This window comes from Ictidomys tridecemlineatus, chromosome 2 (genome assembly GCF_052094955.1).
Source record: "Ictidomys tridecemlineatus isolate mIctTri1 chromosome 2, mIctTri1.hap1, whole genome shotgun sequence".
NCBI lineage: Eukaryota > Metazoa > Chordata > Mammalia > Rodentia > Sciuridae > Ictidomys > Ictidomys tridecemlineatus.
In genome coordinates, this window is record NC_135478.1 from 82,859,327 (window position 1) to 82,886,586 (window position 27,260).

Genomic DNA, 27,260 nt, shown 5'->3' on the forward strand with positions numbered 1-27,260 from the left:
AGGCTGGCTTTTAACTCGAGGTCCATCTGTCTCAGTCTCTTGAGCCACTGGGATTACAGGCATGTGCCACTGTGTCCAGTGGTAGTTGGGTTTTTGTTTTTTTGTTACCCAGGAGCACTTTACTACTGACCTATATCCCAGTCCTTTTAAAAAAATGTTTTATTTGAGACAGGGTCTCACTAAGTTGCCCAGGCTGAACTGAAACTTGAGATGTGCCTGCCTCAGCCTTCCAAATTACTGGGAGTGCAGGCGTGTGCCATTATACTGATGGTAACTGGGTTTAAACACACCGATCTTGCTATTTGTTTATATTTTTCTTTGGTATTGGGGATTAAACCCTGTGTCTTGATCATGCTGGTCAAGCTCTCACCATTAAATTATATTCCCAATACTTCCGTGCCTCTTTTTAAATTTTATTTTGAAAAAATCCCCCAGTCTGGTTTGAACTTGTGGTCCTCTTGCCTCAGGCTCCTGAGTAGCTTGGTTATAGGTGTGTACCACTGTACCTAGTTAGGACTCTTTATTGTTACTTAATTCCTTTAGGTTTCTCTTGTACACCTTTAATTTATTATGGTCTTCTTTCAAGTGCTATTGTACCATTCTATTTTTGGTGTTACCGTAGCATATTTCATTTCTTTCTAGCCTTTGTGCGATTATTAACACCTTTTTTTCTATATTTGTTATAAATCCCCCAGTAGGTGTTGTTTGAACCATTATCCTCCTCCCAGCCACTGCATATTGGAGTATTTTACCACTGAGCTACATCCCAGGCATTTTTCATTTTTATTTATTTGTTTCTGGTACCAGGTTTGAACCCAAGAATGTTTAACCACTGAGCCATGAATCTCCAGCCTTTTTGTAAAATTTTGAAACAGAATCTTGCTAAATTCCTTAGGGCCTTGCTGAGTTGCTAGGACTGACTTGAAACTTGCAGTCCTCCTGCCTCAACCTCTTGAGTCACTGGGGCGACAGGTGCACTACTGCTCTTGACTGAACAATTACCTTTTAGAGAGTTTTAGGAAAAGGAACATTTCTATTAAAAGTTACCCATGTAATTATTATTTTTGATATTCTTTCTATAGATCCAGATATCCATCTGGTGTGTTTTCCTTCTGCTTGAAGGACTTGAGTTTGACATAGTACAAACTGGAAAGGTGTTTATTTCTCCCCTTTTTTTGTGTGTGTATGTGATGCTAGAGATTGAACCCAGGGGTGCTTTGTCACCAGCTTTTTATTTATTTTGAGAAGGTCTCACTAATGTTGCCAAGGCTGACCTTGAATTTGGACTCAAGCTGGACTTGCCATCCGCCTGCCTCAGCCTTCTGAGCTGCTGGGATTATAGGGGTGTGCCACTGTTCCCAGTTTGAACCCAAAGCCTTGTGCATGCGAGGCAGGTGTGCTACCAGCTAGGCTACTTCCCCTGCCTGCTTCTGTTTCTTATGCTTAGGTTCATTAAGCTTATGTCCTTGGATTTATAGTTCTCACCAAATTTGGAAAGTTTTAGCCAATATTTCTTTAATCGTTTTGTTTCTTTGCCCCCATGTATTAGATCATATGAAGTTGCCCGAGTTTACTGATGTTCTTTTCACATTTTTTAATTCTTTTTGCTGTGTTCAGATGGTCATTGCCATTGCTTTTTGCCATTAAATTAAATCTGCATCTCCAACCTGCCATTAATTTATTCAGTGTATTTGTGTATTTTTCACTTCAAAGCAACTCAAATTCAACATGTTTATGTTTTCTATGTCTATACTTACTTAAATTTTGCTAGCTTCTTAAACATGGAAAATTGGCCTAATGCCATGACTAAGTAATTCTATCATTTGTGTAATTTCCATTGCTTTTTTTTTTTTTTTTCTTTTTGGTAGGTCTGGCTAAAATTAGAAGTATCACTGGATGTATTTTTTACTTTTACTTTCTAGGTTGCTATCAAGTCTGATGTCTTTGGACTTGCACTTAAATTTCCTCTTTTGAAGCTTTTTCAGGTTCTCACTCCTTGGTATTTGAAACCTCCCCATGTTTGGTGTGTGCTTTTTCCATTCAAAGAGCTAGGTGATCACTTTCTGCCTGGAAACTCATGACCTTTTTCAGAATTTTCTTGAATCATTATGTTGCAAGGTCTGTTTTTTCTCCCTTTGAAAGATTCTAGTTATAGTTAGATGTTGACACTCTAAAATCCTCATGGATTTTCTCTAAACTTCTATTTTTTTTTGGTACTGGGGATTGAACCCAAGGCTACGTAGTACTACTGAGCTATATTCTTGACCCTTTTTAGAAATCTTATTGTGAGATCAGGCTCTTGGTAACTTTGAACTTGAAATTGTGATCCTCTGGCCTCCGCTTCCAAAGTTGCTGTGATTACATGTGTGCATCCCTATGCCCTGCTTATATTGTTTTTATCCTATTTCATGAGAGATTTTCTTAACCTTGTTCTTTCATCCTTAGAGCAAAATTATGTTACTTTTCAAAACCCATGTCTTTTATCTTCACAATATACCCCCCCCACACACACACTCAATTTAGTGGATGGTTGCTTTTTTTTTTTTAACTCCCTGTGTGGCATAGTTGGGTTTTGGGTTTCTTCTGTATCTGGGAACTTTTTGTTTTAGCATTTACTATTGCAGACTTTCCCTCAAACCTCTGATGCTTCCTGGCTGTGTGTCTTGAGTGTGGCACTCAGCAGCCCTTCCAAGCTCTCACCACAGGGCCCTCAGCTGGCCTTTATTTTCCTTGGAAATCCCCAGATGTCTTTGTCTGTCTTAGTTCAAGGGCTGGGGATGTGCCCCAATGGTTAAGTGCCTCTGGGTTCAATCCTTGGTACAAAATCTGCTGTCTGGGGCTGGGGTTGTGGCTCAGGGGTGGAGTGCTCGTCTAGCATGTGTGAGGCCCTGGGTCCAACCCTCAGCACCACATAAAAATAAATAGAATAAAGGTATTGTGTTCAACTTACAACTAAAAAACAAATATTTAAAAAAAAAATCTGCTGTGTGGCTGGGAGAGGCCTTGTTGGTGCTCAGTGGAGAGATTTTGATTTTTGTCCAGATTTTCAGTCTGGTTCTCTCCTCTTCAAGGACTTTGGTACCAGCGATTGAACTCAGGGGCACTCGAGCCACATTCCCTCAGAGCCAAATCCTCAACCCTTTTTTGTATTTTATTTAGAGACTAGAGTCTCAGTTGCTTAGCACCTTGCTTTTTCTGAGGCTGGCTTTGAATTTGCAGTCCTCTTGCCTCAGCCTCCCGAGATGCTGGGATTATAGGTGTGCGCCACCGTGCTCACAAATTTTGGTGAATGCCATGTGTGGATTTGTTGGTAACTCCCAAGTACATGGTGACAGTTTTCCGAAAACAGCTCCAAAGCAGTGGGTGGAGTCAGATTGCTTCATACCTTCCTCAACCATGTGATTGTCTTTCTACCAGTTTTAATCTGTATTTCTCTGCTGACTCCTGAGGATGAGTCTTATTGGGTGGCATCCTTTTTGATGGATTTAGTTTTTGAGAGGCAGTCTAAGGAGATAGATGCAGCACTGGTGAGCAGGCAGATCCTGGGAGCTTAGGCCTCTTTCTCTGGCTTCTCAAGCCTTATAGGGCTCCTTGCTGCGAGTGGTGACTGTGTTCCCTGTTTCCAGCACCTCGAAATGCAGACAGAAAGAAGGAAGAAAAGCCACTTGTTCCTCATCCACGGCCCTTGCATTCCCTATAGAGACATACTCAGCCTATAATCCCAGCGGCTGGGGAGGTTGAGGCAGGAGAATCACGAGTTCAAAGCCAGCCCCAGCAGCTTACCCAAAGCAACTCTTAAGTAAAATACACAACTCTTAATAAAACTTGTATTTAAGTGCCTCTGGGTTCATTCCCTGGTACAAGAGAATACATGTTCAGGACCTTTCCATGAAAAGATGATTTCAAGTACAAGAAGGGAGGAGTTGAAAATGGACAGGAAGTGATGTGGATGAAGACACCCCACAAAGCAGCAGGAGGGGAGCAATCAGAGAATGGCCTTGGGTTCTCCCAGGTATAGCAGTGGTGGCTCCCTGTGCAACAAGAGGGCCGAGCCAGGTCTCCAGCTCTCTCCTGCATTCATTTCCCTCTGCATGTGTGTGGCTACAGGCTGCCCCAGAAGGAGGACTGTGGTCTAGGGTGGTCAGATGCTTCCGTACAACAGCCTGCTTACAGAAAATCCCCACTAACAGAACATGCAGGGTCAGCCTTAGCCTTGATCTTGGCTTTCCACCCTTTTAATTACACTTTCTACATGAAAAGCATAGACTCAAGAGGTTGGGTAGTTCATAAGCATAAAGTGTTTAAGAATCACGTCAAGTCCAAAGAGACCATAATAATTAGAAACATTTTAATTCCTAGCCACTTGGCGGCACTTAGTATCAGAGCCATCTGAGCATGTCAGCCTTTGAACTTGCTCAGCAAGAGTACATGATCACACACTCTTAGGGTAAATCAGAATTAGATGAAGGTTATTTATTGGTGAGACTTTTTTCCTGTAGTGAGCTTCCTTTACACAGCATGGTGTAAATAGCATCAGATTGAATGAAAAGTCTGTTAAATGCAACCATAAATAACTAGAATAAATATACATCAAGTCACTTTACAGCACATATTTTTAGGGCCAAGGTTTGGATCTGTCCGGACCTCAGTGTGCTCTCTGGGTGGAGCAGCTGAGATGGCAGCAGACATCTCACTCACAGCTGTCATGTGACCGAGTGATGGGCCAACAGAAGCTCCCTGAGCCCCTCCTGGGGAGGAAGCTGACAGAAACCCAAGTCCATTCAAGGGATAAGGATTGGAGGGAACCAAGAATCAGATACAGGGAGGAAAAACCACTTCTAGTCATTTCCAAGGCTCTTTCATTTTGCAGAAATAAGAGGATCCTTGTTGTCAGGAACATATTCCTGATGTGACCCCCCCTCCCCCATCAAGGGGGCTGTGGCCCCGGGGGAGGCAGCAGCCAACCATCTTCCTTTTGAGCAGGGGACCTGCTTTGCGGGCCCTGGCCTCGCCTCTAGGGGCAACTCCTGCATCATGTGACACTGACACAGCCATCACCATTAATCCTAGGTTTGTCTTGCCATCAGGTTGGGGAATCTTTTCTGAAATGGTCCTTACTGCATTTTCTAAGCTTAACAGGGAGGAGATAGATGCGAACAGCTCTAACCCTGAAACCCACACATTTTCCAGCCGGCCGGGTCATGGCAGAGGAAAGTGGAGCACATCCTTTTTCTTAGCCAGTCCGCACACTGAAGCTTCCAGACAGCACTGGCACACGGCTTCCTGTATGCACAATATCATACAATAAATACAATGCTGTAGTTCTGTAAGAACTGGCAAGGCCCAAAATGACAGCGTCCAGCAAGATGGCATGTGCTGCTCTGGAACAAAGTACCATTGGACAAAGACTTACTTGGGGCACAAATGCACTGGGGCAGCGAGTGAGCCTGGAGGCAGCTCAGCCCCACCACACACACACACTCGGGGTTAGGAGTGTTGGGTAGGCCACCAGAGGGGCAGAGGGACCCCCTGGAGCCTCCATCTGGACTTGAAGGTCTGAGTTCTGAAGCAGACCCTGGATTGAGCAGAGCACCTCAGACAGTCTTAAAAATGGGCACAGCAGCCCCTCCACTGCACCCTCACGTGCTGGGAGGAAGGGCCAGGCCTGAAGCGTGTGCTTCTCACTCCTGCGGTTTCAGAAAAGGCCCCATTCGGTCACTGTCCCTCTAGCTCTGAGTATGCCTCAACTCCCACAGCTGGGACACATCTCGACTGTTTCTGAGCTAAGGCCAGGAATGTCCCTGTGTCCTCTGCTCCTGAGCAGTCCAGGGGAAACTGACCAGAGGCCCAGAAGAGACAGGTAGCAGATGGGGTTGTCTTGGTGGGAGACGGGGAACCACCACAGGCTTATTCCCAGGAACAGATTCTAAAGCAGGAAGATTAACACAAAAAGCTCCCTGTGTGTCCCCTGCATGTTTGGGCACTGGCCCAACCACTTCAAGATGGAAGGAGGCCTGGAGGCGCTGCCTCAGAGATGCCTGCTTGAGGCCAGTGGGCAGGGCTGGCCACAGGTGTTTGTGGAGACACTGCAGAAAAAACAGGACACTTTGTGTGGCTGAAGTTATGTCACGCCCAGGCTTCTGCTGCAATGTCCTGTGAAAAGGAACCAGCAGGAGCCATATGGCATCAGAATCTGGGAATCATGAGACACAACTTCCAGGAAGATCAAATTAGACACCAACTGTGTGGGAACTAGACTATCCTACAAATATACCACAAACAGGCAGCAAAAGAATCAAACCCATCACAAAACGTACAAAGACAAAAGGTTAAGTCTTCCAGGAGGCCCCAGAACGTGGACGAAAGTTCAGAAAAGCAAAATGTTGCCAACTCCTCACGCTGGGCCCTGGAGGGATGCGCCTGCAGTCAAGTCGCAGGCTTCCCAGGATGGCACAGTGAGTGCCCTGGTGACAGCCTAATTCTTCGGCTTGCTCACTTCAGCCACTTAGGGGGTCTTCCCTGTAGTGAATGGCACAGCGCAGTTTCTCCAGCATGATTTCCAAAGAGGAGTACTGGGGGAGCTTGATCATGAACATGCAGGTCTCCACCCGGATGTAGCGGGAGTCTGGGGAACCTACAGAAGAAACATGGGGGCCAACGTCAGAGGACCAGGTGCATGTGGCTATGGGGGGCCCAGGGAGGTCGGCTGGCCTCTCTGCCTCTGGGTTTGTTTGGCCAACAAAATTTTTTTAAAAATTATTTTTCTGTATTTAAAAGGAGATTTGGGGCTGGGGATACGGCTTAGGTTGTAGAGTACCTGACTAGCATGAGCCAAGCCCTGGGCTTAAGCCCCAGCCCCCACCAAAATAAAGTTAGGAGATTAAAAAAATACTGGGTTTTCATTTTCTTTGAAAATGCTAGGAGATCTGCACCATCAGGATTGTGTTGCCACAGCTCCTCCCCGGCCCTTCCCCTCACTTATGTTTTGGATTTTGGTCTGTGGGATCCTGTTCGTTCGTTGCGCCAGGCCTGACAGCTCCGGTTCCAAACAGAGAAGGGCCTGAGTGTCCCTACTTGGAATGGGAGTGGGAGGGCCAGTACCTGCTGTGCCATCTGGGGGGGCGATCTTCATGGGGTAGGGGGGTACGTGGGCTGTGTCGGGGCCCCCATCTTTACAGGGGCAGGTGAAGGGGATGCGCTCCTGGTTGCAGGCGAACTTGATGAACCTGCACAGCTCCTCCTGGGTGAACGTCTCCAGGGCCCCCCAGAAGAACTCGATGTGTTGGTCCGTCTCCATTAGCCCCACCTGGTACATGGTATGGGCCTGGGGAGGAGAGACCCCAGATGTGAGCAGGCTGGGGTCGCCGCTGAGCCATCCCAGCCTTGGAGTCTACACATGGGCCACAAGCACAGGGCAGTTATGGAGATTACAGTGACAGTCCATGGTGAGGACAGAGTGTGAAGACAAGCTGTTGCTGCGGCCTTCCATCAAAGGTAAGGGCAACGTTGGGTGCCAGGTCCACTGCCACAGCCTGCTCAACCGGCCTGGCCCAGGGCTGCCTACCTTCAGGAACTCGAGGTTGATGTAGGGGAGGCCACAGGTGCGCAGCTCCATCTCCAGGGGGCTGAGGGTGGTGAGCAGCTGCAGGGGGATGATAGAGCCCAGGCCTGCGCGCACGGCTGTCACGCATTCCACGTTCTGCAGCTCCCGCAAGCGCAGGCTGCGGATGGCTGCAGCGTAGATGTCCTTGTTCTCCCACCTGGGGTGAGGGAGAACACCCAAGAGGCTGACAGGGTGCGCCTGAATCTGGGGCCACACTGCTGCAGCCAGAGGCCCCCAGCCTCTCCAGTGGCCTCAGACCCAAGCGCCCCGGGGTCCCAGTCCTGGCAGCTCAGCTCACTCCTCCCTGGCTTCTGGTGTGCCCTTGAGAAAGGCCTTCAGCTGAAGACCATCTTTCTTGGTGCCCAATGTCCCCTCCTTTGGGAAATTCCCACCTGTCACTTGACCCAGGCCCAGTGCCACTGTCACCCTGGCTGACTGGTTTGGTCAGACCCTCCGATGTATACTCACGCCACAGGGATGTGCCGGCCGCGGCTGCACAGCTCCACCTCCTCGCCCGTCATGGTCAGGTAGGTGAACCTGCAGCAGGGCTTGCTGGGGCCGTCAGGACTCTCGGTGGCCAGGTGCTGGGAGGCAATCTCGGCGCACAGGGCTTCCAGCTCGCTCTCGTCGTTGATCTGCAGGGACACAGGCAGGGCAGACTCAGGCTTACTGCCCGCCGCACTGCCAATGCCCCTGGACAGTGGCACTCAGAGATCTATCTGGGCACCACACAGCTTGGCTGTGAATGGGCATGGGACACAGGCCAGGCTGTCAGTTCAGCTTTGGGTCTGTGCCCTAGACCCAGCTAATGAGATCCAAATTCCTGGGTTTTTCCTAATACTGTGTTCAAGGGGCAGCCTTCTTATGCTGGTGTGACTCTGATGACAGGATGGCACCCCTGGTGCTACGGAGGCCATCTTTGCCAGCGTCTGGGAAAGACTGAGACTAAGTTTTCTTTTGGTACCAGGGATTGAACCCAGGGGCACGTAACCACTGAGCTACATCCCCAGCCCTTTTTGTTCTTTGAGACAGTCCCACTAAGTTACACGAAATTGCTGAGGCGATCCTCCTGCCTCAGCCTCCTAAACCGCTGGGATTACAGGCGTGCGCCACTGCATCCAACCTAAGACACCTGGATTCGGCTCTGCCCAAAGCCAAACCTATAAAGAGTGACTATATATTTTTAAATATTCTTAAGTTAGTTGAACCTGGTATTCCTGTCACCTGCCACCAGAGCCCAGACTTAATTCTACCTGTGGAACATGTACAGGCCACTGCCTTCCACCATTTGCCAGAATAAAGGTCCAAAAGTCACTGGAAGAAGTGTACTGGGCTCCTGGGGAGATGACAACATGATCCAGAGGAGAGCAGCCTGCAGCTGCTGAGGATAGTGACAGTTGGGAGTGCTGGAACCCACCCTCTGTTCTCGGTGGCACCCTTCCCAGTGAAGGCTGCAGGCATCCTGCTGGCAGAAGCACAGCTAGCCTCCCTTAATGGCCTTGTGGTCCCCTTCAGCTGAAAGCCTTGGCTGGACTACTATCTGCATTCATGTAGCATCCCTAATTACTATCTTGTAGTCCCAGTCCCTTGCTGTCATGCAGAGCCCCAGAGGACTTCTCAGAGCCGTGTCTGACAGAGATGCTTACACAGGGGGCAGACCCCTTGCTTAGCCCCTTTGGGTGACTCAGCAGTCCTATTTCTGCAGAGCAGCAGGGTGACATCTAAGACCCCTGCTTTGTTGCTCCCATGGCTGGCTGCTTACAGAGACCCTGGCCACCAGGTGCCTCAGTGGCCCTGGAAGTTGCTGTTGGTAGAGTCACCTGAAACCGCCCTGTGGAGGTCTGCGGCCATGGATAGCAGACGGAGGGCCCTTGCAGAGGAGGACTGGAAGGGCTCTCCAAGACCCTCCCCACACTGCTGCCATGGTTCTCCAGCTGAGGAGCCAGGCGGAGTTCTTTGCCCTTCTGCCAGCGAGGATGGCCAGGGCCAGCAGGGCACTTCCCATAGCCCTTTCCCGGGCTTGTGAGGATGGACTAAAACCTCAGCATGGGCCCTTACATACAGGAAGCAGTCTGGAAACTTCATGAAGACAGGAAGTGGGCCCAGAGCCCGGCCCACCTGGGCCTCAGTGATGCTACGGGAGGAAGAGAGGCCCAACAGCCTCAGCCACACCAGCAGCCGGGGAGCACAGGCCACCTGCTCCTCCAGGAGGGGCTGGTCTGATGTTGCCGTGGCCTCCACTGGTGTCTCAGGTGTGCTCAAGGAGGGGAGGAAGGACTCCATTTCAAAGCCTTTGTGGTATATCCCAGATGATCCACAGGGCTGACCTCCTGCGGGCTTTCTGAGGCCCCTGAGCGACTCTTAAAGATGAAACTGGATATGAGAGAGATCACTGGGCCCTTGTGTGCGTATGTGAGCACGCCACGGCAAATTTCCCCTTCCTGTGTATCTATAAAGCATGCATCTAAAAAATATATAAATAAAAGGAAGGGTGAGGGCTGGGGCTCAGTGGTAGAGTGCTTGTCTAGCATGTGTGAGGCCCTGGGTTCGATCCTCAGCACTATATATATATATAAAGAGATCGATATATAGAGATATATAGATAAATAAATAAAGGTATTGTGTTCCACTACAACTAAAAAATATTTTAAAAATAAATAAATAAATATAATAAAAGGAAGGTTCAGTAGAGGAGAGGGGAAAAGGGTGGGAGGACAGGGGAAAAGGGTGGGAGGAGAGAGAAAGGGGAAGTACTGGGGACTGACGTGGGCCTTAGTATGTTGCCTATATATATGACTGTATCCAGATGAACCCTGGTATTATGTATGACTATAATGCACTGGTGAAAACATTTAAAAACTGGACCAAAAATAAAGAAACCAGACCTTCTTGTGGTGCCTCCCCCTGCCTCTTCTCTTTGAGCTGCCAAGAACCCTCCACCTGCATCCTCAGGGACAGACACTGTAAGCAGAGGGCCTGGCAGAGCAGGTCACATCACCCCCGATTTCTTCAGTCAGCAGGGAGGGGCCAGAGCTCCAACACCAGCCCTCCTGACACCGCTAGCGTTCTCTTGGGGATCATTCCTCATAGTGGGGCTGGGGCCCGCCTGAAGCCAAGTGGAGGGGGGGGGGGGCCCAGGGCCCTGCTGCCACCCAGAGAAAATGAGCCTTCACTTACGCTCTCAAACTTCTTGACGTAATTATAGGTAAGGATGTCTGCTTCCTGCAGGTCCTGGTCAGGGTCCAGGGGCTCCCCCACCAGAGTCTTCCAGAAGGAGGGCAGGAGGTCCAGGGGAAGGGGGACATCTGCCCGGATGGCGATCCCCAGCAACTGGCCTAGGAAGTGCAGCAGCTGCTCCTCTCCGTAGGTGATGGGGCTGGGCGTCAGGATGTACTTGCCCTGAGGTGCAGGGGCAGAGGCAGCACTGAACAGGTGTCCTTGGCGCCCACCCACCGCAGGCAGGAGAGGCTGCCACAGGCCCGAGCTCACCCAGGTGGCACAGCAAGGCCTGCCCACCCAGACTAGAGAGGTGCTTGAAAGGCAGAGAGCTAGGAGGACGTACACCAGGGAGCTGACACCACCCTGCGACTGGACCGCCTTGCCATGGTCTCACCTTGTTCTTGTTGACAGCAGAGCTGGGGCACAGCAGCAGGAGCGACAGCGAAGAGCTCTGCAGCTCCTTGCACACCTGCCACAGGAAGTGGCGGAAGGAGCCACCTGCAGGACAGACAGGCTGGATCAGCACCCAGGGGTCCCCAGGAGGAGTGCCTGGAGGCTCCCTCCCACCTCACCTCGAGACCTGGAAGATCAATCAATCTTTTCTCTTTTTGCAGGGCTGGGGACTGAACCCAGAGCCTCACCAGGCTAGAAAGCCTCTGACAGAGCCACACCCTAGCCCGGAAGATTAATTCTTGTCAACCTGACTGTGGCTATGGTGGAGCAGAACTGGGGGAGCTGAGTAAAATCCTGCTCTGCTGCTCACTCGCTGGGTGACCCAGGGGTAGCCCTGCTCTCAGGACCTCTCTGAATGGGGTTCAGTCATGCCTCTATTGAATGGGGGAGAGGCGGAGCCTTGCAGGCTGGGCAGAGGATTCAGTGAGGTCGCAGCCCAGCCTGATGGGCAGCACCTCTCCTGGTGCCAAGCCTGTCCTGATTTTTAATTTTTTTTTAATATTTATTTTTTAGTTATAGGTAGGCACAACGTTATTTATTTTATTATTTTATTTTTATATGGTGCTGAGGATTGAACCCAGTGCCTCACACATGCTAGAAGAGCGCTCTACCACTGAGCTAAAGCCCCAGCCCAAGCCTGCCCTGATTTGCAGGCTTGTTTGGTCCCTGTTCCTTCCCCTGGGCCCTGCTGGGAGCAGGCGGTCTCCTGGAGCGTGTGCTGATTTAGAGGACACTGACGCACATAGGATGGCCATCTTCCAGCTCTTCTGCTGCTGCCTTTCAAATATCTTTGTTTTTTTTTTTTTTTTTTTTTTTTACAAAACTCCTCATCTGTCCCTGGACTTCCCTGTGAGTGCCCCTGTAGGTGCCCTAAGGTCAGCTACACTCACACAGGGCCCCCCTGAGGCCCAGTATGGGGGCTGATGGCAGGGCCTGGCCACAAGGCAGGAGGTTCCTGACTGCAGAGACTGGGAAGGCCAAGGGCAGGGCAGGGTGTCTGGCCCAGGCCTGGCCTGTTCTGAGTACTCAGTGAATCAGCTGCTCTGCCAGAACTGGGGGTCTGCCAGGGGGCCAGTGTTCCCTGCCACTTCTGGCAACAGTGTCCCAAGGACAGACCGCGGGAAATGGAGGACAGAGCTGGGGGACTTTTCCTCCTCCCTCCCACCTAGTGCACCCAGCTGAAGAGAAGTGAGGCTTCTTCCCCCACCCATGGCGGAGACGCTTCTAGAATGTCTAGAGCTAAATAAACATGACTTCCCAGAGAGTGCAGAGTGCAATGATGCCACATGCCACTGAAATTAGGCCTACCTGGTGCCCTGAGCCGAGCCCACCCAGCCCCTCAGCTTGGGCTCTTCCCGGGAAAAGAACTGACCTGCCTCTGCTGGACCTACCACAAGGACAGTGGCCTCGCCCCAGACCACTGCAGGCACCAGCTCTCACATGGGAATAGGGTTGGTCAGTGGGTCCTGGTCAGTCCAGAAGACCTGGCTCCTGCAGAGCGTTGGGGGGCTCTTGGGCAGCTCAGGGGAAATCAGCCAGGAGGCCCCGCATTCTAAACTCCCTAGGGCAGCCCTGAGAGACTCTTACTGGTGCCGTGGACCTCCTCCCCGGTGAAGCGGATGTTGAAGGCGTAGGTGGGGTCGCCGCCACTCGCCAGCTTGACGCAGAGCTGAGAGGATGGCACAGAGGCCAGTTGCCTGGCAGCCTGGCAGAAGTAGGAGTTTTCAGAAGCTCTGATTTCCCCTGGGAAGCGAGAGAGGAGTGGGTCAAAGCGTCCAGTGGCTGTCCCCTACCCTTCCATCGTGGAAGCAGCCTGCTGGGCTCAGTCTGCTCCCCTGGCCTCTGGGTTGTGCCCTCCCTCTGTCCTCGCATCTTCAAATATCTCAGGCCTAAGCATTTGCTAAGTGGTTCCCACCACTTAGAACCTCCTTCCCTCCTCCAAAGATGAGGCCCAGGTCCTTCTCATCTTCTAGAGGCTTCTGAGTGCCTCCAGGGGGCTCCTCCCTCAAGTCCTTGCATTCTGCCAGTGTGTGGGGCTACTGCAGACTCCAGCCGTCCTGTAGGTGCGCCCCTGCCCTTTGATGACAGAGCCCAGCGATCAGCAGGCACATGGCCATCAGAACCCTGCTGTGCTGCCCCACAGTGAGGCCTGGCCATGGGGTAAAGGAAGGCTCCGTCTCTTGCTGTTGAGAAAGGAGGCCCTGAGGTCACCCTGGGCTTCTTAGAAGCCACATGCTGGGGCTCCAGAGCACAATGAAAGCAGCAGCCAGATGAAGGAGGACTTAGTCGCTCCTTCTGTGTTGGGCAGCCCCACCCAGTTTTTAGGCACCACCATTTTGCTCTCTGTAGCCACCCCTACCTCCCACAATTTCCAATGGGTCCAAGGTGATCTCGGGTGCCGCGTGGTCAGCTGTCCTCTGCACAGTGGCATTCAGCACTCGGTTCATCACGGTCACCTTTGTGTCATAGAAGATCAGCCCTGGAGAGAGGAATTGGGAGAGAAGAATGGGCGGGGCTGCTTCCCTTCCTTCTCAGTCACCTCTGTGTCCATCAGAGGCTATGGTGGCCACAGGGTCTTCCCTAGGCAGGTGCTAGGCAGGGCACTCAAGTGCCACACTGTGGCAATGTGAAGCGTGACTGTGCTATTTATCCAAGTGCTCAGTGCCCTCATGTACCCTCTGATTGCTCAGCGGGGGACCCTGTTCTGCAGTCGACACAAACAAGGAGGGTGCAAAACTGAGTAGACAAAGTGCTCACTTTTATTTTTATTTTTTTGGTACTGGGCATTGAATCCAGGGGCACTCAACCACTGAGCCACGACCCCAGCCTGTTTTTTACTTTTAGAAACAGGGTCTCACTGAGTTGCTTAGGGCCTTGCCAAGTTGCTGAGGCTGCCTTTGAACTCATGATCCTCCTATCTTAGCCTCACAAGCCGCTGGGATTACAGGCACGTGCCACTGCGCCCAGCCAGGTTACAAGGCCCTGCCCCTGCTGTAGTTAAGTTTTTTTTCTTTTCTTCTTGTTGTTTTGGTATCAGGGATTGAACCAGGGGTATTAATCAACAAGCCCATCTCCAGCACCACCCCCCCCCCTTTTAAAATTTTTATTTGGGACAAGGTCTCACTAAGTTGCTGAGGCTGACTGTTTTGGGCCATCCTCCTGCATCAGCCTCCCAGGCTGCTGGAATGACCGTCGTGGGCCTCTGCGCCTGGCTGTGGTTGGTCTCTACTGGAGGCTCTGCTGCTGCAGAGGATGCCCGTCTGCTAGACATAAGGTGGGCAGTGGGCATCTTCTAGGCAGTTTGGACAAAGGCCTGGTCATTCTGCCTGGAGGTTCTGGCTCTAGTGCCTTAAAGGTCACCTCTCTCTTCCTGCAGGGTCCAGGCAGGCCCAGGCACTGACCTTTGGCCTCCTTCAGAAGGGCCGCGATGCTGTGGGTGTACATGGGTGTCTGGCGCAGCTCCACCAGGGGCAGGAAGAAGGTCTCCAGCGTGGTGTTGAGGGACTGCAGCAAAGCGAAGCGCAGGCGCAGGCTCTCAATGGGCACATCTGAGGGGGATAGGACGGTCATGCTGGACCTCCGCCAAGCCAGCCCAACACACTTACCTCAGCAAACTCAGGAGGTCCCTGTCACTGGGGAGGATCATGTACAGTGGGACCGGGGGCTGGTTTTATTCCTGGGACCCCAGAGACACTATCAGTGAGCAAGGACCCTCAACGTGCCTGAACATGTGCCAAACAGAAGGCAAGTGTGGGGTCCTGAGGATGGAAGGCCCTTCAGCCTTCCTTTGGGCCTCGGGTGGGCTCTGGGAGGGAGCCCCAAGCCATGTGCATGCAGGGCAAGGGCTCTACTACTGCCCCAGCTTTATGTTGTTTAACTCTTCAAACACCTGAAATAATTACAGCCTACAGGAAATCCAAAATAGCAGAGTCCTGGGTGCCTTTCAACCAGGCCCCACACCAGGCACGCACCACTGCGTCCAGCCAGGTTACAAGACCCACTGGCACGCTGCCTTAACTGTCACCCTCACACCTGTGGCACACTCCACCACAAGAGACTGAAGTTAGGGACAAGTCCTTGCCCGCCTTTACCCCCTTGTGTCCAGAAGTGCAAGGCCCTGCCCCCACTGCCAGGTGAGGCAGCAGCTCATGGGGCCGGCAGGCGCTGGCAGGGCCTGCTCCCAGGGGCAGATCCAGGTGTGGGTGCTGGCCCCTTATTTTCTGAATATATTCCTAGCTTTCGACAAAAATTCGTTGCTTCCCCATCAGGATAATGCAGGTGGCCATCCCCTCTCACACTCCCACAGCAGCCTGGCCTAGAGGAGCATGTGCACGGAGCAGGGTCCTGGGAGCGGCAGTGAGCACCGTGGTGGGCACTGCCTTCCAGCCCTGCGCTTCTCAGTCTGTGGCCTCACCCTGCTGCAGTGAGCACGGGAACAGGCCTGAGACTCCCTTGGCCGTGGTCACAGCCGCCTGTCTCTCCCCCTCTCTCTACACACCTAGCAGGTAGAAGGAGCCCCTAAGTATTTCTGTAACAGATGTCTAAATGGCATCTAGCCCTTCTAAACACTGCTTGTCACAGGGTATGTCCCCACTGGGCATTAGGGAAGGGGTTACTCCAAGGGGCCACATACTCAAGAGACAGGCCACCCTGGGGTCAGTGGCATCGGCAGGGTCCAGGTAAACCTCGTGGGGGTGGAGCCTTGCAGGTGTGATGGCAAGGTGGCGGCACAGCCGATTGATGTACTGCACGAGAGCTACATCCATCTCCAGGGTCCACTTCCTTGAGGCCTTCTGCGCATGTCGGACATCAATGCAGGCACACCTGGGGCAGGGGAGGGGAGAAGGGCCAGGTGGGGGGCTGTCTTCTAGGATGAGGGCTGATTCCTCCTACAGAGCCACATCCAGCCCTGGAGTGTGCTTGGAATTGCCCAGCCTCCAGGGCTTTCTTGGTGTTCAAACTGCTCCTCACCGGAAGAGCTCTTTCAAAACAGGCCTGTGGAGCATTCCAGGGAGGAGTATGCACAGAGCAACCTCTGGCAACATGCACGTGTACTGTTGTGTTAGGGTGAAAGCAAGGTCACATATGGTGACCCAGGCTAAATGTACACCGACTTTGTGTTTTCAATTTTTTTTTTGGGGGGGGGTACCAGGGATTAAACTCAGGGGCACTTGACCACTAAGTAGCATCCCCAGCCCTATTCTGCATTTTATTGTGAGACAGGGTCTCACTGAGTTGCTTAAGGCCTTGCTTTTGCTGAGGCTGGCCTTGAACATGCGATTAATCCTCCTGCTCAGCCTCCCGAGCTGCTGGGATTACAGGCGTGCACTACCGTGCCTGGCATCTGTGATTTCTTTACCCGTATAATGAGCTCAAAATGGTGCCAGAACCTGTCACATTTTCAAAGGAATTCAGAGAGAGGGTGCTTGCCAAGCACGTGGCCATGCCCAGCACATCCATGTGCACAGGGCCAGCTGCTGGACATCAGTAGCCTTTGCCCTGCGTCCTATTCCAGCATCCACGTGCAGGGCTGTTGGCCCAGCTGGTCCGCAGGGTGCTCAGGAGGGCCTTGCCGTAGGGTTGCGTTAGCACAGCAGGAGCAGAGGCTACTGCCTGCTGCTGGGGCTCTGCTGGGTAGATTAGTCCATGCTCAACAACAGAACGCTGAGCATCATGGGAGCGTGTGCAACACCACCACAATCGGATGACCCCGAGTGGTAGGAGAAAGGCAGACTGCAGACAGCATGCCCTTCTTCAGCTGCACTGAAGTCATCAGTTCCCAGGGCAACACTGGGAAAGACGTCCCCTGAGCATCAGGCAGCCTTCACTTTGGGGCACAGAACCACAGGGAATTGCCTGCCTCCTTGTGTGAGGTGTCCAGTGTGCACGGCCTTCCTCTCCAAACCTTGTGCAATTCATCCGAAAAAGGCAGGGTAGCAACCAGCAGGCAGGCAGGCACCTGGCCAGTGCCTACAGCGCCTCCAGTGGCCACACACCACACTGACCACACCACCCAGGAGGGGGACCTAGGGGAAATTGGGGATGTACCTTCTTGTCTCTCCTCACTACAGGCCACCTTGGTCCCATCCAAGGAGTCTCATAGAGAGACCTAGATCCCCATCCCTAGAGAGGCCCTCACAGCCCCTCTTAGGCTGGCTGCCTTAGACAAATCCCTGGCAAAGAGGGAAGGAGGTGTCAAGGCATCGTGTGACCCCAGACCAGCATGAACCAGGCCTTCTTCTATCACAAATGAGCACTAGGCAATTTGCAGTCTTTTTTTAGCCCAATTTGTCCCTTCCCAGTTAGAAATGAGTTTCTAGTCCCAAATAGGTGATTCTACTTTCCAACAAAACCAAGGTTGTCCCTCTTGCTGATTTATAAAACAAGTCCAGAAAACCTGTCCTTCCGTCATGATGCTGAGCCCCACCTGAGGGCTGACTATGAGGCTTCACTGTGAGATGCTGGCCCTGAGCAGCAGACAATTCTCAATTCTGAAAACTGATGTGTGCAGCAGCCTGTGCAAGGCAGCCCCTCTCAGTACTGAGTGCGTCTTGCTATGGGCAGGGCTGAGTGGGTTTGTGGGAGAGCAATCGAGAGGGCAGGGCTCTCTCTGTCCTGCAAATGTATTTGCTTGGGATCCACGAAGAGACAGGAAGGGGAAACCATGTTTGTTTGTCCCTGGAGACTGGTCAGCTATGCCTTGCTGTTGCCCCTGCCTGGGCGGGACAGAGGGTAGCAGAGACTGGAGGGAAGGGGGAATCCAAGGAAAAGGATCTTTGGAATAGGAAATTGTCCCAGTTATTGACTAAATTGTGTCCCTCCCACAAATTCACATGTGGATCCCTCTCCCCCAGTGTCACTGTGTTTGCAGACAGGGCCTTTTCAGAGGTAACTGAGGTTACATGTAGTCACAGGGGGCCCCACTCTAATAGGTCACCTTATAAGAGGACCTTATGAGAGGAGGATAGGACAGACACATGGACCAAGAAGGAGACTAGGGGAGGCACAGTGGGCAAGTGTGCTTTACCTTGGCCTGCCAGCCCCAGGGCTGTGCTGCAGCCACTGTGTATGGCACTCCATTAGCCAGGCTGTGCTGACTATGCCGTCCATAGTCAGATTTGGAGGGAGAGAACAGGGCTTGTTTGGAAATGTTTAGGAAAATCACCTAACGATTATGAGAATTCAGGAAACAGCTCAGAAGGCTTCTGGGGGGACAGACTGGCTCCAGAACCTGTGTTTTGGTGTCGCTTGCAGTTGCTACCCAAGCCATGAGCTAGCTGGTTCAAGGGACAACAACCCTCTTACCTCTCAAAATGAAGATCGTAGCCACAAGACAGAATTGCCCTCCACACGCTGCGGATGTCCTGCTTGGCTCGGTCGATGACAAACTTGTGAAACCCTTCTAAGGTCAGGTACTTCTCCTCGGGGACTGATGGAAGAGTATTCACAGCGTCAGGAATTTGGTAAGAACTGTGCACACGGGTCCCCAACGTGCTCTCCTGGCATCCCTGTTTGTGACCTGGTCCACCTGATCCATCCCTTCTCCAGGCCTCCAAGGCCAGTCACACTGCAGTGCAGGCACAGGGGAGGCCTCAGGCCTCGGCCTCCCACTGGTCTCCCAACAGAACAGGTCTCCCCCTCCCTCCTCTGTGTGAGTCTCAGAAACTCCCCACCGACATCACAGGGAGCCGCTTTCCCCAGTTCTGCTGGGGCCTCGGGTCACCAGCTGAGGACCAGGCAGGGCCTCTGGCAGGAGTCTCCTGTCACCTCTTCCTTTTTCATCTCAGTGTTCAGTGTTTGCAGAACTACTATTTTCACCTCAACTCAATCAACAAAAATGGCATCCTGGCATGGCCAGGAATATTTTCCAAAGTCTTCGGAAAGGCTGCCCAAACTTCAGACTGTGGGGAGTGGGGGGATCCCCGTGGGAGGGAGCCCGGCAGGCAGGAGCCCAGAGGCTCTGTCTGAGTGGGCTGTGCAGCTCCAGGTCAGGAGTGGTTCCCAGGCTGTGTCCTGTTCACGCTGCTCATTTACCTTCTTGTTTTTTTGTGGGCGACTTTTCTGGATCCTTTTCGTCTGGTTTGCTCTTTTCTGGTGACTTGGGCTTCACAGTTGGTTTCTTCTCACTTAAGGCAGTCCTGCTATAGACCAAAGCACTGGAATTAGAATTCCTCATGTCCACACCTCCTCCCAGGAGGCACAGAAGCACACACACACACACACACACACACACACACACACACACACACACACACAAGCTCCCCCAACCCTCCGCTAAGCAGCTCAGGGCGCATGGTTGAGACAGGGCTGGGTTAAGACTGCCTTGGTTCTGAGTGAGAAAAATGTACTGAGCAAATTTCACAGCAAATCAATGCTTTACAAGGTGCCGGATCTTGCAGATGCTTTTCAAACTCTTTCTACATACTCGAGAGCTACAGTGTCCAACAAAGCAGACACTCGTCAGATGCAGGAATTTGGGGTTAAATTAAAGTTAAGTAAAATCACGAGTTTTTCCTCTCTGGAACACTTGAAATGTGGCAGGGTGAGAGCACTGCATTACACCAATAGCACGGACTTCCATACCCACAGAACGGACGGTGCTGATTTAAAAGTGCTACTCGAATCAAGTAATGAAAGGACACCGAGTTGTTCTGGCTAATTACCAACTTCTCTATTCATTCCTGCCAGGCAAGACTTGGCTGTCAGAGTTTCAACGGTGAAAATTTGAGAGTCATAAACTTATACCTAAAGAAAATTCTATCAAGCACATGTACAGATTCATATATGGAGCATGTTGGAGCACTAAAAAAAGGATGATGAGTTTCTTCTGTAGTGGTCTGGAAAGATCTCCAAAACTGGTACTAAACAGACTAGCAAGGTGCAGACACATGTACACCAGCCAGCTTTATGCATGTCCATGTTCACTCATGTGCTCAGACACGTGAGTGACGTGGAAGGCACGTGAGTGATGCTGGCTGTCCCAGGCAGGGGGGCCCAAGGCAAGGCCAGAGGAGAAGAGTGGCTTTTCACTGCACATGCTTTAAGAAAATAATGTACACACATAAATAAAAGGCTCTGTGTGTCAGTGTTAGAAACAGCTGGTCTGGGATGATCTTTATTTTTTTTGGTGCTGGGAATTGAACCCAGAGCATCACACATGCTAAGCAGTTGCTCTACCACTAAGCTATACCCCCAGCCATAGTTCAGTTTTCCCTATGTACACATATGCATTTTCTAATCTTTCTAATCTATAATAACTATGCATTACTAGCATAGTTTTTTTTTTAAAAAGTCTGTACATTAAAGATGTATACTTTTTTTTTTTTTTTTTTTGGTACTGGGTATGGTGCTTTACCACTGAGCTACATCCCCAGAACTCCTCCCCACTTTTGTTTGTTTGTGTGGTGCTTGGGGATTGAACCCATGGCCTTGTGCATGCGAGGCAAGCGCTCTACCAGCTGAGCTATAGCCCCAGCTCCCCTCGCCTTTTTTTTTGAGACAGGGTCTCACTACATTGCCAGGGCTGTCCTTGAACTTGGGACCCTCCTGCCTCAGCCTCTGGGCAGGCGTGCACCGTCTGCCCTCCTGCCGCCAGCTCTGGCTTTCACACACTGCGGCTGCTGTGAGCTCAGTTTCACAGTTGGTGAGGGCTGGAGGCCATGGCAGCGCAGAAGAGTGCCACAGCCTCTCAGGCGCCTGCTGGGGCCCTGCCTCCGCCCGCCAGCTGGCCCCGTCTTCCCGAGTCCTGCGGGCGTGCACCTGACACTGTTGAGCACGGCTTTGTCCTTGGCAGGCGGCTTGGTGATGGGCCGCTTGGTGCTCACCACCTTCACGGGGTGCTGCTCCTTCCCAGCTTTGCTGTACTTGCTCTTGTCAAACTTGGGCTTCGGCACGCCATATTTCCTCAGGATCTGCAGAGCACAAAAGCAGGGAAAGGGGGTCTCAGGCTCACCCAAAAGGGCACCTGCGGCCCAGCACGGCACAGGGGGTGGGGGACTACCTGGGTGAGCTGGTCTTCTAGCACCTTCTTGGGAGGCCGGACATTGGTGAAGAAGATGTGGAGGAGGTTGCCTGGAGTCTGGGAGTTGATCTGCTCCTTGCTGAGATATATGTCAGAGACCCTGATGGGCTTTGCTGGTGTCAGGCTCAGCATCTGCTCTGAGTGGGCACAGCTCTTAAATATCTCTGTCAGGACCTCTCTGGCCCCAGGCACCAGCTTCTCACCTGCCACAGAAGGGAAGGAGGGCAAAACAGTTCTGCCATGAGCACACTAGGCCAGGACTTGCCCCGTAGTTTCAGAAAGCAGTTTTGAGTGCAGACAACAGGCATCTACTGGAGGTGACAAGATCCCCCTCTCTGGGCACACAATGTGTTCAACTCTCCATGCAGTAAGGTGTAGCCCTGTGACTCAGATTTCAGTGGGTCATGAGCCATATCTGGGCCAGGCTGCTGTCCTCTGCACTTGTCCCCTCTACTGGCTGCCTGGAAATGACAGGCTCCCCTGGAATGGTATGCCTCAGAGCTCATTCTGGACACCGCCACATGCAAGCAATGATGTCCCCTGGGTTTGAGCCATGTGCTCTTGAGCAGTTATTAAATGAGTTTTTGCATTATTGGAGGACATGTTGCAAAACCAGTATGATAAACAGGGTCTGGGAGTTGATCTGCCCTTTGTTGATGTGTGACAGAGACTCCGACCATGAGCTAGAGAAAATATTTACTCTTTTGTTCATAATCAAGCCCTCTAGAAGGCACTCTGCCCTTTCCTGGGGGCATCAGGGACACATAACAATTCTGCACTCCTGCTTTCTCTGCTCCCTTCTCCCCCGACCACTCTGGCCAGACTCTCCAGAGCCCATTTAGCCACAGGGAAAAGACTTCCTGTAGATTTGAGGCAAAAAAAAAAAAAAAAAAAAAAAACCCACAAGGTCAATGCCTGTTACCCAAACCCAGGCACTTTCCAGATTCAAAGTGTGAAGACTGGGAAACCCTCAGGCGTCCCATGTAGACTCCTCTACGCCAAATGGGCAGGAAAGGGGAGCAAATACTCGCCCTCAAAGGAGCAGGGCTGGGACTGAGGGGCAGCAAGGTAGCCTCTCAGATGGAAACTTAAGGAGACACTGGAAAAAAAACAAAACCCAAATACACATGATATTAAAATATAAACAGTGATGTTCAAGCAGTCCTGGAGCCTGATATGGTAGGGAAAAAATGGTAACATTGATTTTGATGCTGTCCTTACATGACATTTTAATTTTTTTTTATTTTTTAGTTGGACCCAATACCTTTATTTTATTTATTTTTATGTGGTGTTGAGGATCTAACCCAGTGGCTCGCACATGCTAGGCAAGCGCTCTACCGCTGAGCCACAGCCCAGCCTGACATTTTAATTTTTAATTTTTTGTTCCTTGTGGATATTTTACATTATTTTTTTTCTTTGGAGATGGGGTCTTTCTGGGTTGCTCAGGCTGGTCTCAAACTCCTGAGCTCAAGTACCTGGTTGTAAAGTGGGCACCACATGTTCAGTTGTATTATATTTGACTTTTCAAAATATCATATGAAAATATTATTCATCTTTTTTTTTTTTTGATAGTGAGTTGGACCCAGGGCCTAGCATGTGCTAGATATATGTTCTACCATTAAGTTAGACCTCCCATCTCTCCAAAATACGTGTATCTTAATGGCTGATTTTGGGGAGCTCTTACATTTTGGGCGTAAGACCTCACTTACTTTCCCCTGATCCCAGCGCTGAGGGAATATTTCCAAATTCCATGACTGGGAACAATAATTTGAAAAAACAAAACCTCTACTCAGTGTTATATATTTTTCCTAGAAAATACAAAACAACTTGACTCTACTATGAAATCTCAAACAATATTAAAGATTTAGAGAAAAAAACACACATTAAACATTTTGAGAGAGACTGATAAAAACAAAATAATGACAAAGAACTGTTGCTAATTATTAGACAGACAACTCCCACTGCTTCTGAAGGGGAGCCTGGGGAGACAGCTGGCTTGGACAGATGCCCCGTCTGGATTCAGCTCTGTGGGCAGTCATTAAATTCCTGGGTTCTGGATGGACACTTGGTACCATGTGGGAAAGCCAGCCATGGCCTACCCCACAAGTCTCCAGAATGACACAAGGGATGGGAAATAGGGCTTTGTGAACAACAGCAGGAGCTGTTTCTTTCCTAAGAGAGGGCTGGAAAGGGTAAGGCACAGTGTCCCCGAGCATTTGAGCAAAGAATTATCAGCAAATTCTTTGTTTATTCTGGCTGCACAGGACAGAACAAAATAAATACACACGTACTTGGATAAGGGAAGCCCTGCTAGACAAAAGGGAGAAACTGCCCAGAAGGCAAGCCCCCAGGGGAGTCTGGAGCAGGAGTGCCCACCTCCCCAAGTCCCTGAGTCACTCTTCCGCTCATTTCAAATCCTGCAGCTCCTAGGGATGGTAGTGGAGTCCTTGAATGCAAGATGTTCAGAGTAGAGGAAATGGCGGTGGTATGGAGGGGAAATTTTTGATCAATTTTTCTATAAACCTGAAATTACTCTCAAAAGGGTTCTGTTTTAAAATCCAAAACCTACCTTTAATTGACTTATCATTGAAATAATCTTCTAACCCCGGGCTCCCTTGAGTATCAAACAAACTCTGGTTCACTACAGATACAGTCAGAATCTCTTCTGTGGACATTTCCATCAATTCATCTTCACCATCCAAACTTGATAAGCCAATTAAATCATTATTGTTAAATAAACTTGCTCGAATTTTCTCAATCTTGGCTCGGGATCTTATCTGGGTGAACAAAGAAAAACGGTCAGGATGTGAATTGAGAGTGAGCACTCGGTATGCATGGTATCTTCCCTCCCAACCTTTCCCTAGAATCCTGTCCTCATCTTGAGCTGCCCGCCTTGTGTGTGCTGGACTTCCTTAGAAACACCCCAAATGGGGACTTCTTAGGGGACAACTCAAGTGGGAATCTATCACTAAACCCTGGCTAGGCCCATGGCTTCACCCTGATGCTCAGGGAGTTAACTCCACATGGAGCTGAGGAAGTCCCCAGGAGGAGGCCAACAGACTGAAAGAAGTGGCTGCCGGCCACACTGGGGAGGGCAGTGCAGGCAAGTGCTCCACCTGGCGCTTCGCACTTCCAGTGGCGGGAGGACAGTTTTTACTCCACCTCCTTTTCTTTTTTCTTTCTTTTCTTTTTTTTTTTTTTTTGGTACCAGGGATTAAACTCAGGGGCACTCAACCACTGAGTCCCATCCCCAGCCCTATTTTGTATTTGATTTAGAGACAGGGTCTCACTGAGTTGCTTAGCACCTCGATTTTGCTGAGGCTGGCTTTGAACTTGCGATCCTCCTGCCTCAGCCTCCTGAGCGCTGGGATTACAGGCGTGGGCCACTGTGCCTGGCTTGATGCAGGATTTCTAAACAAGGGAGCACAATAAACAAGTGGAGCCTTGAATTGGAGTGAGTCAGCCATGTGCCCACCGTCTGAAACTCATACTGCCCAGGGCAGAGTGTGCATCTATTCTATGCTGGGGGCACCTGGTAAAGCTCACCCATCATGAAGGTCAGCTCTGCGAGCCCCTCCGCCTGCTGCTACTGTTGGCATTTCCCTTAGGACATGGGCCTGGAGGGGCACTCTTAGAGATGTGACTTAGAGGAGCTGCCCCAGAGAGTCCCTAAGTGCTCCAACATCACCTGTTGGCTCATCCCTTGGAAATAATTTGGGAAGATTTTTAAAAAGGCTCAGGGGATTCAAAATGGCCATGCTGTGAGTGGCTGCCAGGGCTGGAGAGCCATTACCTCCACGACGGCAAAGCCTTTGATGGGGCGTGCCGCAAGGGACTGGTTGTCCAGGGAAGTGACTGTGTACATGGAGCCCATGTCTGACACCGAGGCTGTCTCCGCATTGTCTAGAGGCTCCCCCAGGCTGCCCAGACTGCCCAGGCTGCCAGTGCTGCACAGGGAAATATCCAGGCTCTCCTGGCTGGACACCACGTGGGGCTCCAGCAGGCCAGGAGGAATGGGCAACTCCAGGCCGGACGGCAGTGGGTCCACCGAGAGGTCGCTGACGGTCTGAGAGACCCCCTGGGAGCTGCAGACAGAGGCTTGGCTGGTGGAGGCAGAGGCACTGATGCTCATGGCCGGGGCCAGGCTGCTGGACGTGCTCCCCTCCAGGCTGTCTGCACTGGGGAAGCCCAGCGTCTTCTCCGGCTCGGCCTTCCCATCGCCACCTTCGGCCTTGTCTTTGGGCTTCTTGGGGTCTTCTTCCTGCAGTGGAATGTAGATCTCATCTTTGAAGACCCCGCCGTGGGCATTGCAGGCTTTGCGGATAGCACCTCTGACGATGCCCTCGTCCAGGTGGGTAGGGATGCCAGAGATCACCAGCAGGCGGCTATGGGCAGTGGGGCCCACTAGGGCCTGGCAGGCATCTGCAATGGCATCGCTGGTCACACCCAGGCCCTGGGGGTCCTTCCTGGTGAGGTGCCGCAGAATGATGAGCAAGGTGAGCGCGCGGTGGAACCAGAGCATGTCCTCAGGCTTGCTGCCCCCGATGCTGAGCACGGCGGAGTCGGACTCCACTGTGCGGGAGGACTGCCGCTTCCCAGAGGAGGAGGCCTTTTCCCGCTTCATCTTGACTTTCTTCCTCTTGGAGAGGAGGCTGGGACTCTGCGGTGTCTGTCCTGGAGAAGAAGAGGAGGAGGACGACGAGTCACTGAGGTTTGGGGTGGTTGCTGAGGTCACTCCACTGGCTGTGACACTCATGTTGGTAGGCAGGGTCACTTCGGCAACTGCCAGGCACCCTTCCATGAGTGCATGAAAGTACGTGGAGAACCTGCCCTGGTCGCCGGTTGCCACTGCCCCAGAGCCCCCACAGGTGCTGCCTGAGACCCAGCTCTGGGTCTCCTCGTCATACAGCTTGTGCAGCTCTGACTGCAGGGCCATCAGCATGGCCAGACAGGGGTTGAGCTGCAGGGCAATGGAGGAGGACAGGCCGGCGGGGTGCTTCCTCTGCTCTAGTGCGTGCACCGTGCGCAGGAGCTCTGCCAGGAGGTGGAAGACAAGTTCCTTCACGCAGGCTGCCATGTCTGTGGTCCACAGGAAATTTCCTGAGGCAGACAGAAAATAACAGCGATCACTTACGGGGCAACGACTCCGTGCCAGGCACTGTTCTGGCACCGCAGCAGATGCACGCATTCTCACAACGCCCCGCGGGCAGTTCCTACGTTGTTCTTTCCATTTTGCAGATGAAGAAACAGGTTCAGGACTGAAGCACAGGCCCACGGTTATACAGTTCTCAAGGGAGAGCCAGGACTCAGAGCTGGCAGGCTGGTCAAGGCCTTAACCTCTGTGCCACAGGATGGCAAGCCTGCCTGCTTCTAGAGGTCAGGACAAAGCCACTGCTTCTGTGCCCCAGGCTCCATCCAGCAAGGTGGTGATAAGTTATCAGGACAGAGCCTCCCAAGCACAGATGCCTGCTCCTGGGGCACAATCACACCTTACCACTCAGCATGGAAAAGCTACTCCCTCCTACACTTCTGTGAGTCTTGATTGTGTGATAGGGGCTGGGGGTGTGGCTCAGTAGTCTAGCATGCCTGAGGCCATGGGTTCAATTCTAGCACTGAAGGGAAGGGAAGGGAAGGGAAGGGGAGGGAAGGGGAGGGGAGGGGAGGGGAGGGGAGGGGAGGGAAGGGGAGGGAAGAGAAGGGAAGGGAAGGGGAGGGAAGAGAAGGGAAGGGAAGGGGAGGGGAGGGGAGGAGAGGGGAGGGAAGAGAGAGAGAAGGCTTACTTTGGGTTACTTAGTTAAGTTTATTTATTTGGTACTGGGGATCGAACCCTGGGTATTACACATGCTAGGCAGGCACCCTACCACTGAGCTACAGCCCCAGCCCTTTTTATTATTTTGAGACAGGGTCTCACTAAGTTGGTGAGGCTGGCCTTGACTCTGCAATCCTCCTGCCTCAGCTTCTCAA

At 51.7% G+C, this 27,260-nt stretch overlaps 1 protein-coding gene across 7 annotated transcripts in view; it reads right to left on the reverse strand.

Annotated features, from left to right (window-relative positions):
* Positions 1 to 4,333: 4,333 nt before the first annotated feature.
* Positions 4,334 to 27,260, reverse strand: part of Hectd4 (HECT domain E3 ubiquitin protein ligase 4) — a 177,864-nt gene continuing 154,937 nt past the window's right edge. For 5 of the 7 annotated variants that reach the window (XM_078039056.1, XM_078039054.1, XM_078039055.1 and 2 more), the window contains exons 61-76: positions 25,090 to 26,396; positions 23,866 to 24,073; positions 21,276 to 21,499; positions 21,035 to 21,186; positions 19,310 to 19,416; positions 18,581 to 18,704; positions 15,909 to 16,099; positions 14,677 to 14,823; positions 13,635 to 13,754; positions 12,863 to 13,018; positions 11,217 to 11,320; positions 10,781 to 11,002; positions 8,072 to 8,238; positions 7,565 to 7,760; positions 7,102 to 7,324; positions 4,334 to 6,634 (exon numbers count right to left, since the gene is read on the reverse strand). In XM_078039056.1, coding sequence (XP_077895182.1) covers positions 6,498 to 6,634; positions 7,102 to 7,324; positions 7,565 to 7,760; positions 8,072 to 8,238; positions 10,781 to 11,002; positions 11,217 to 11,320; positions 12,863 to 13,018; positions 13,635 to 13,754; positions 14,677 to 14,823; positions 15,909 to 16,099; positions 18,581 to 18,704; positions 19,310 to 19,416; positions 21,035 to 21,186; positions 21,276 to 21,499; positions 23,866 to 24,073; positions 25,090 to 26,396 — 3,785 coding nt within the window. In that variant the 3' untranslated portion in view covers positions 4,334 to 6,497. Of the gene's footprint in view, positions 6,635 to 7,101; positions 7,325 to 7,564; positions 7,761 to 8,071; positions 8,239 to 10,780; positions 11,003 to 11,216; positions 11,321 to 12,862; positions 13,019 to 13,634; positions 13,755 to 14,676; positions 14,824 to 15,908; positions 16,100 to 18,580; positions 18,705 to 19,309; positions 19,417 to 21,034; positions 21,187 to 21,275; positions 21,500 to 23,865; positions 24,074 to 25,089; positions 26,397 to 27,260 lie in introns of those variants that run through there. The other 2 variants (XM_078039052.1, XM_078039057.1) reach the window with 2 other exon arrangements.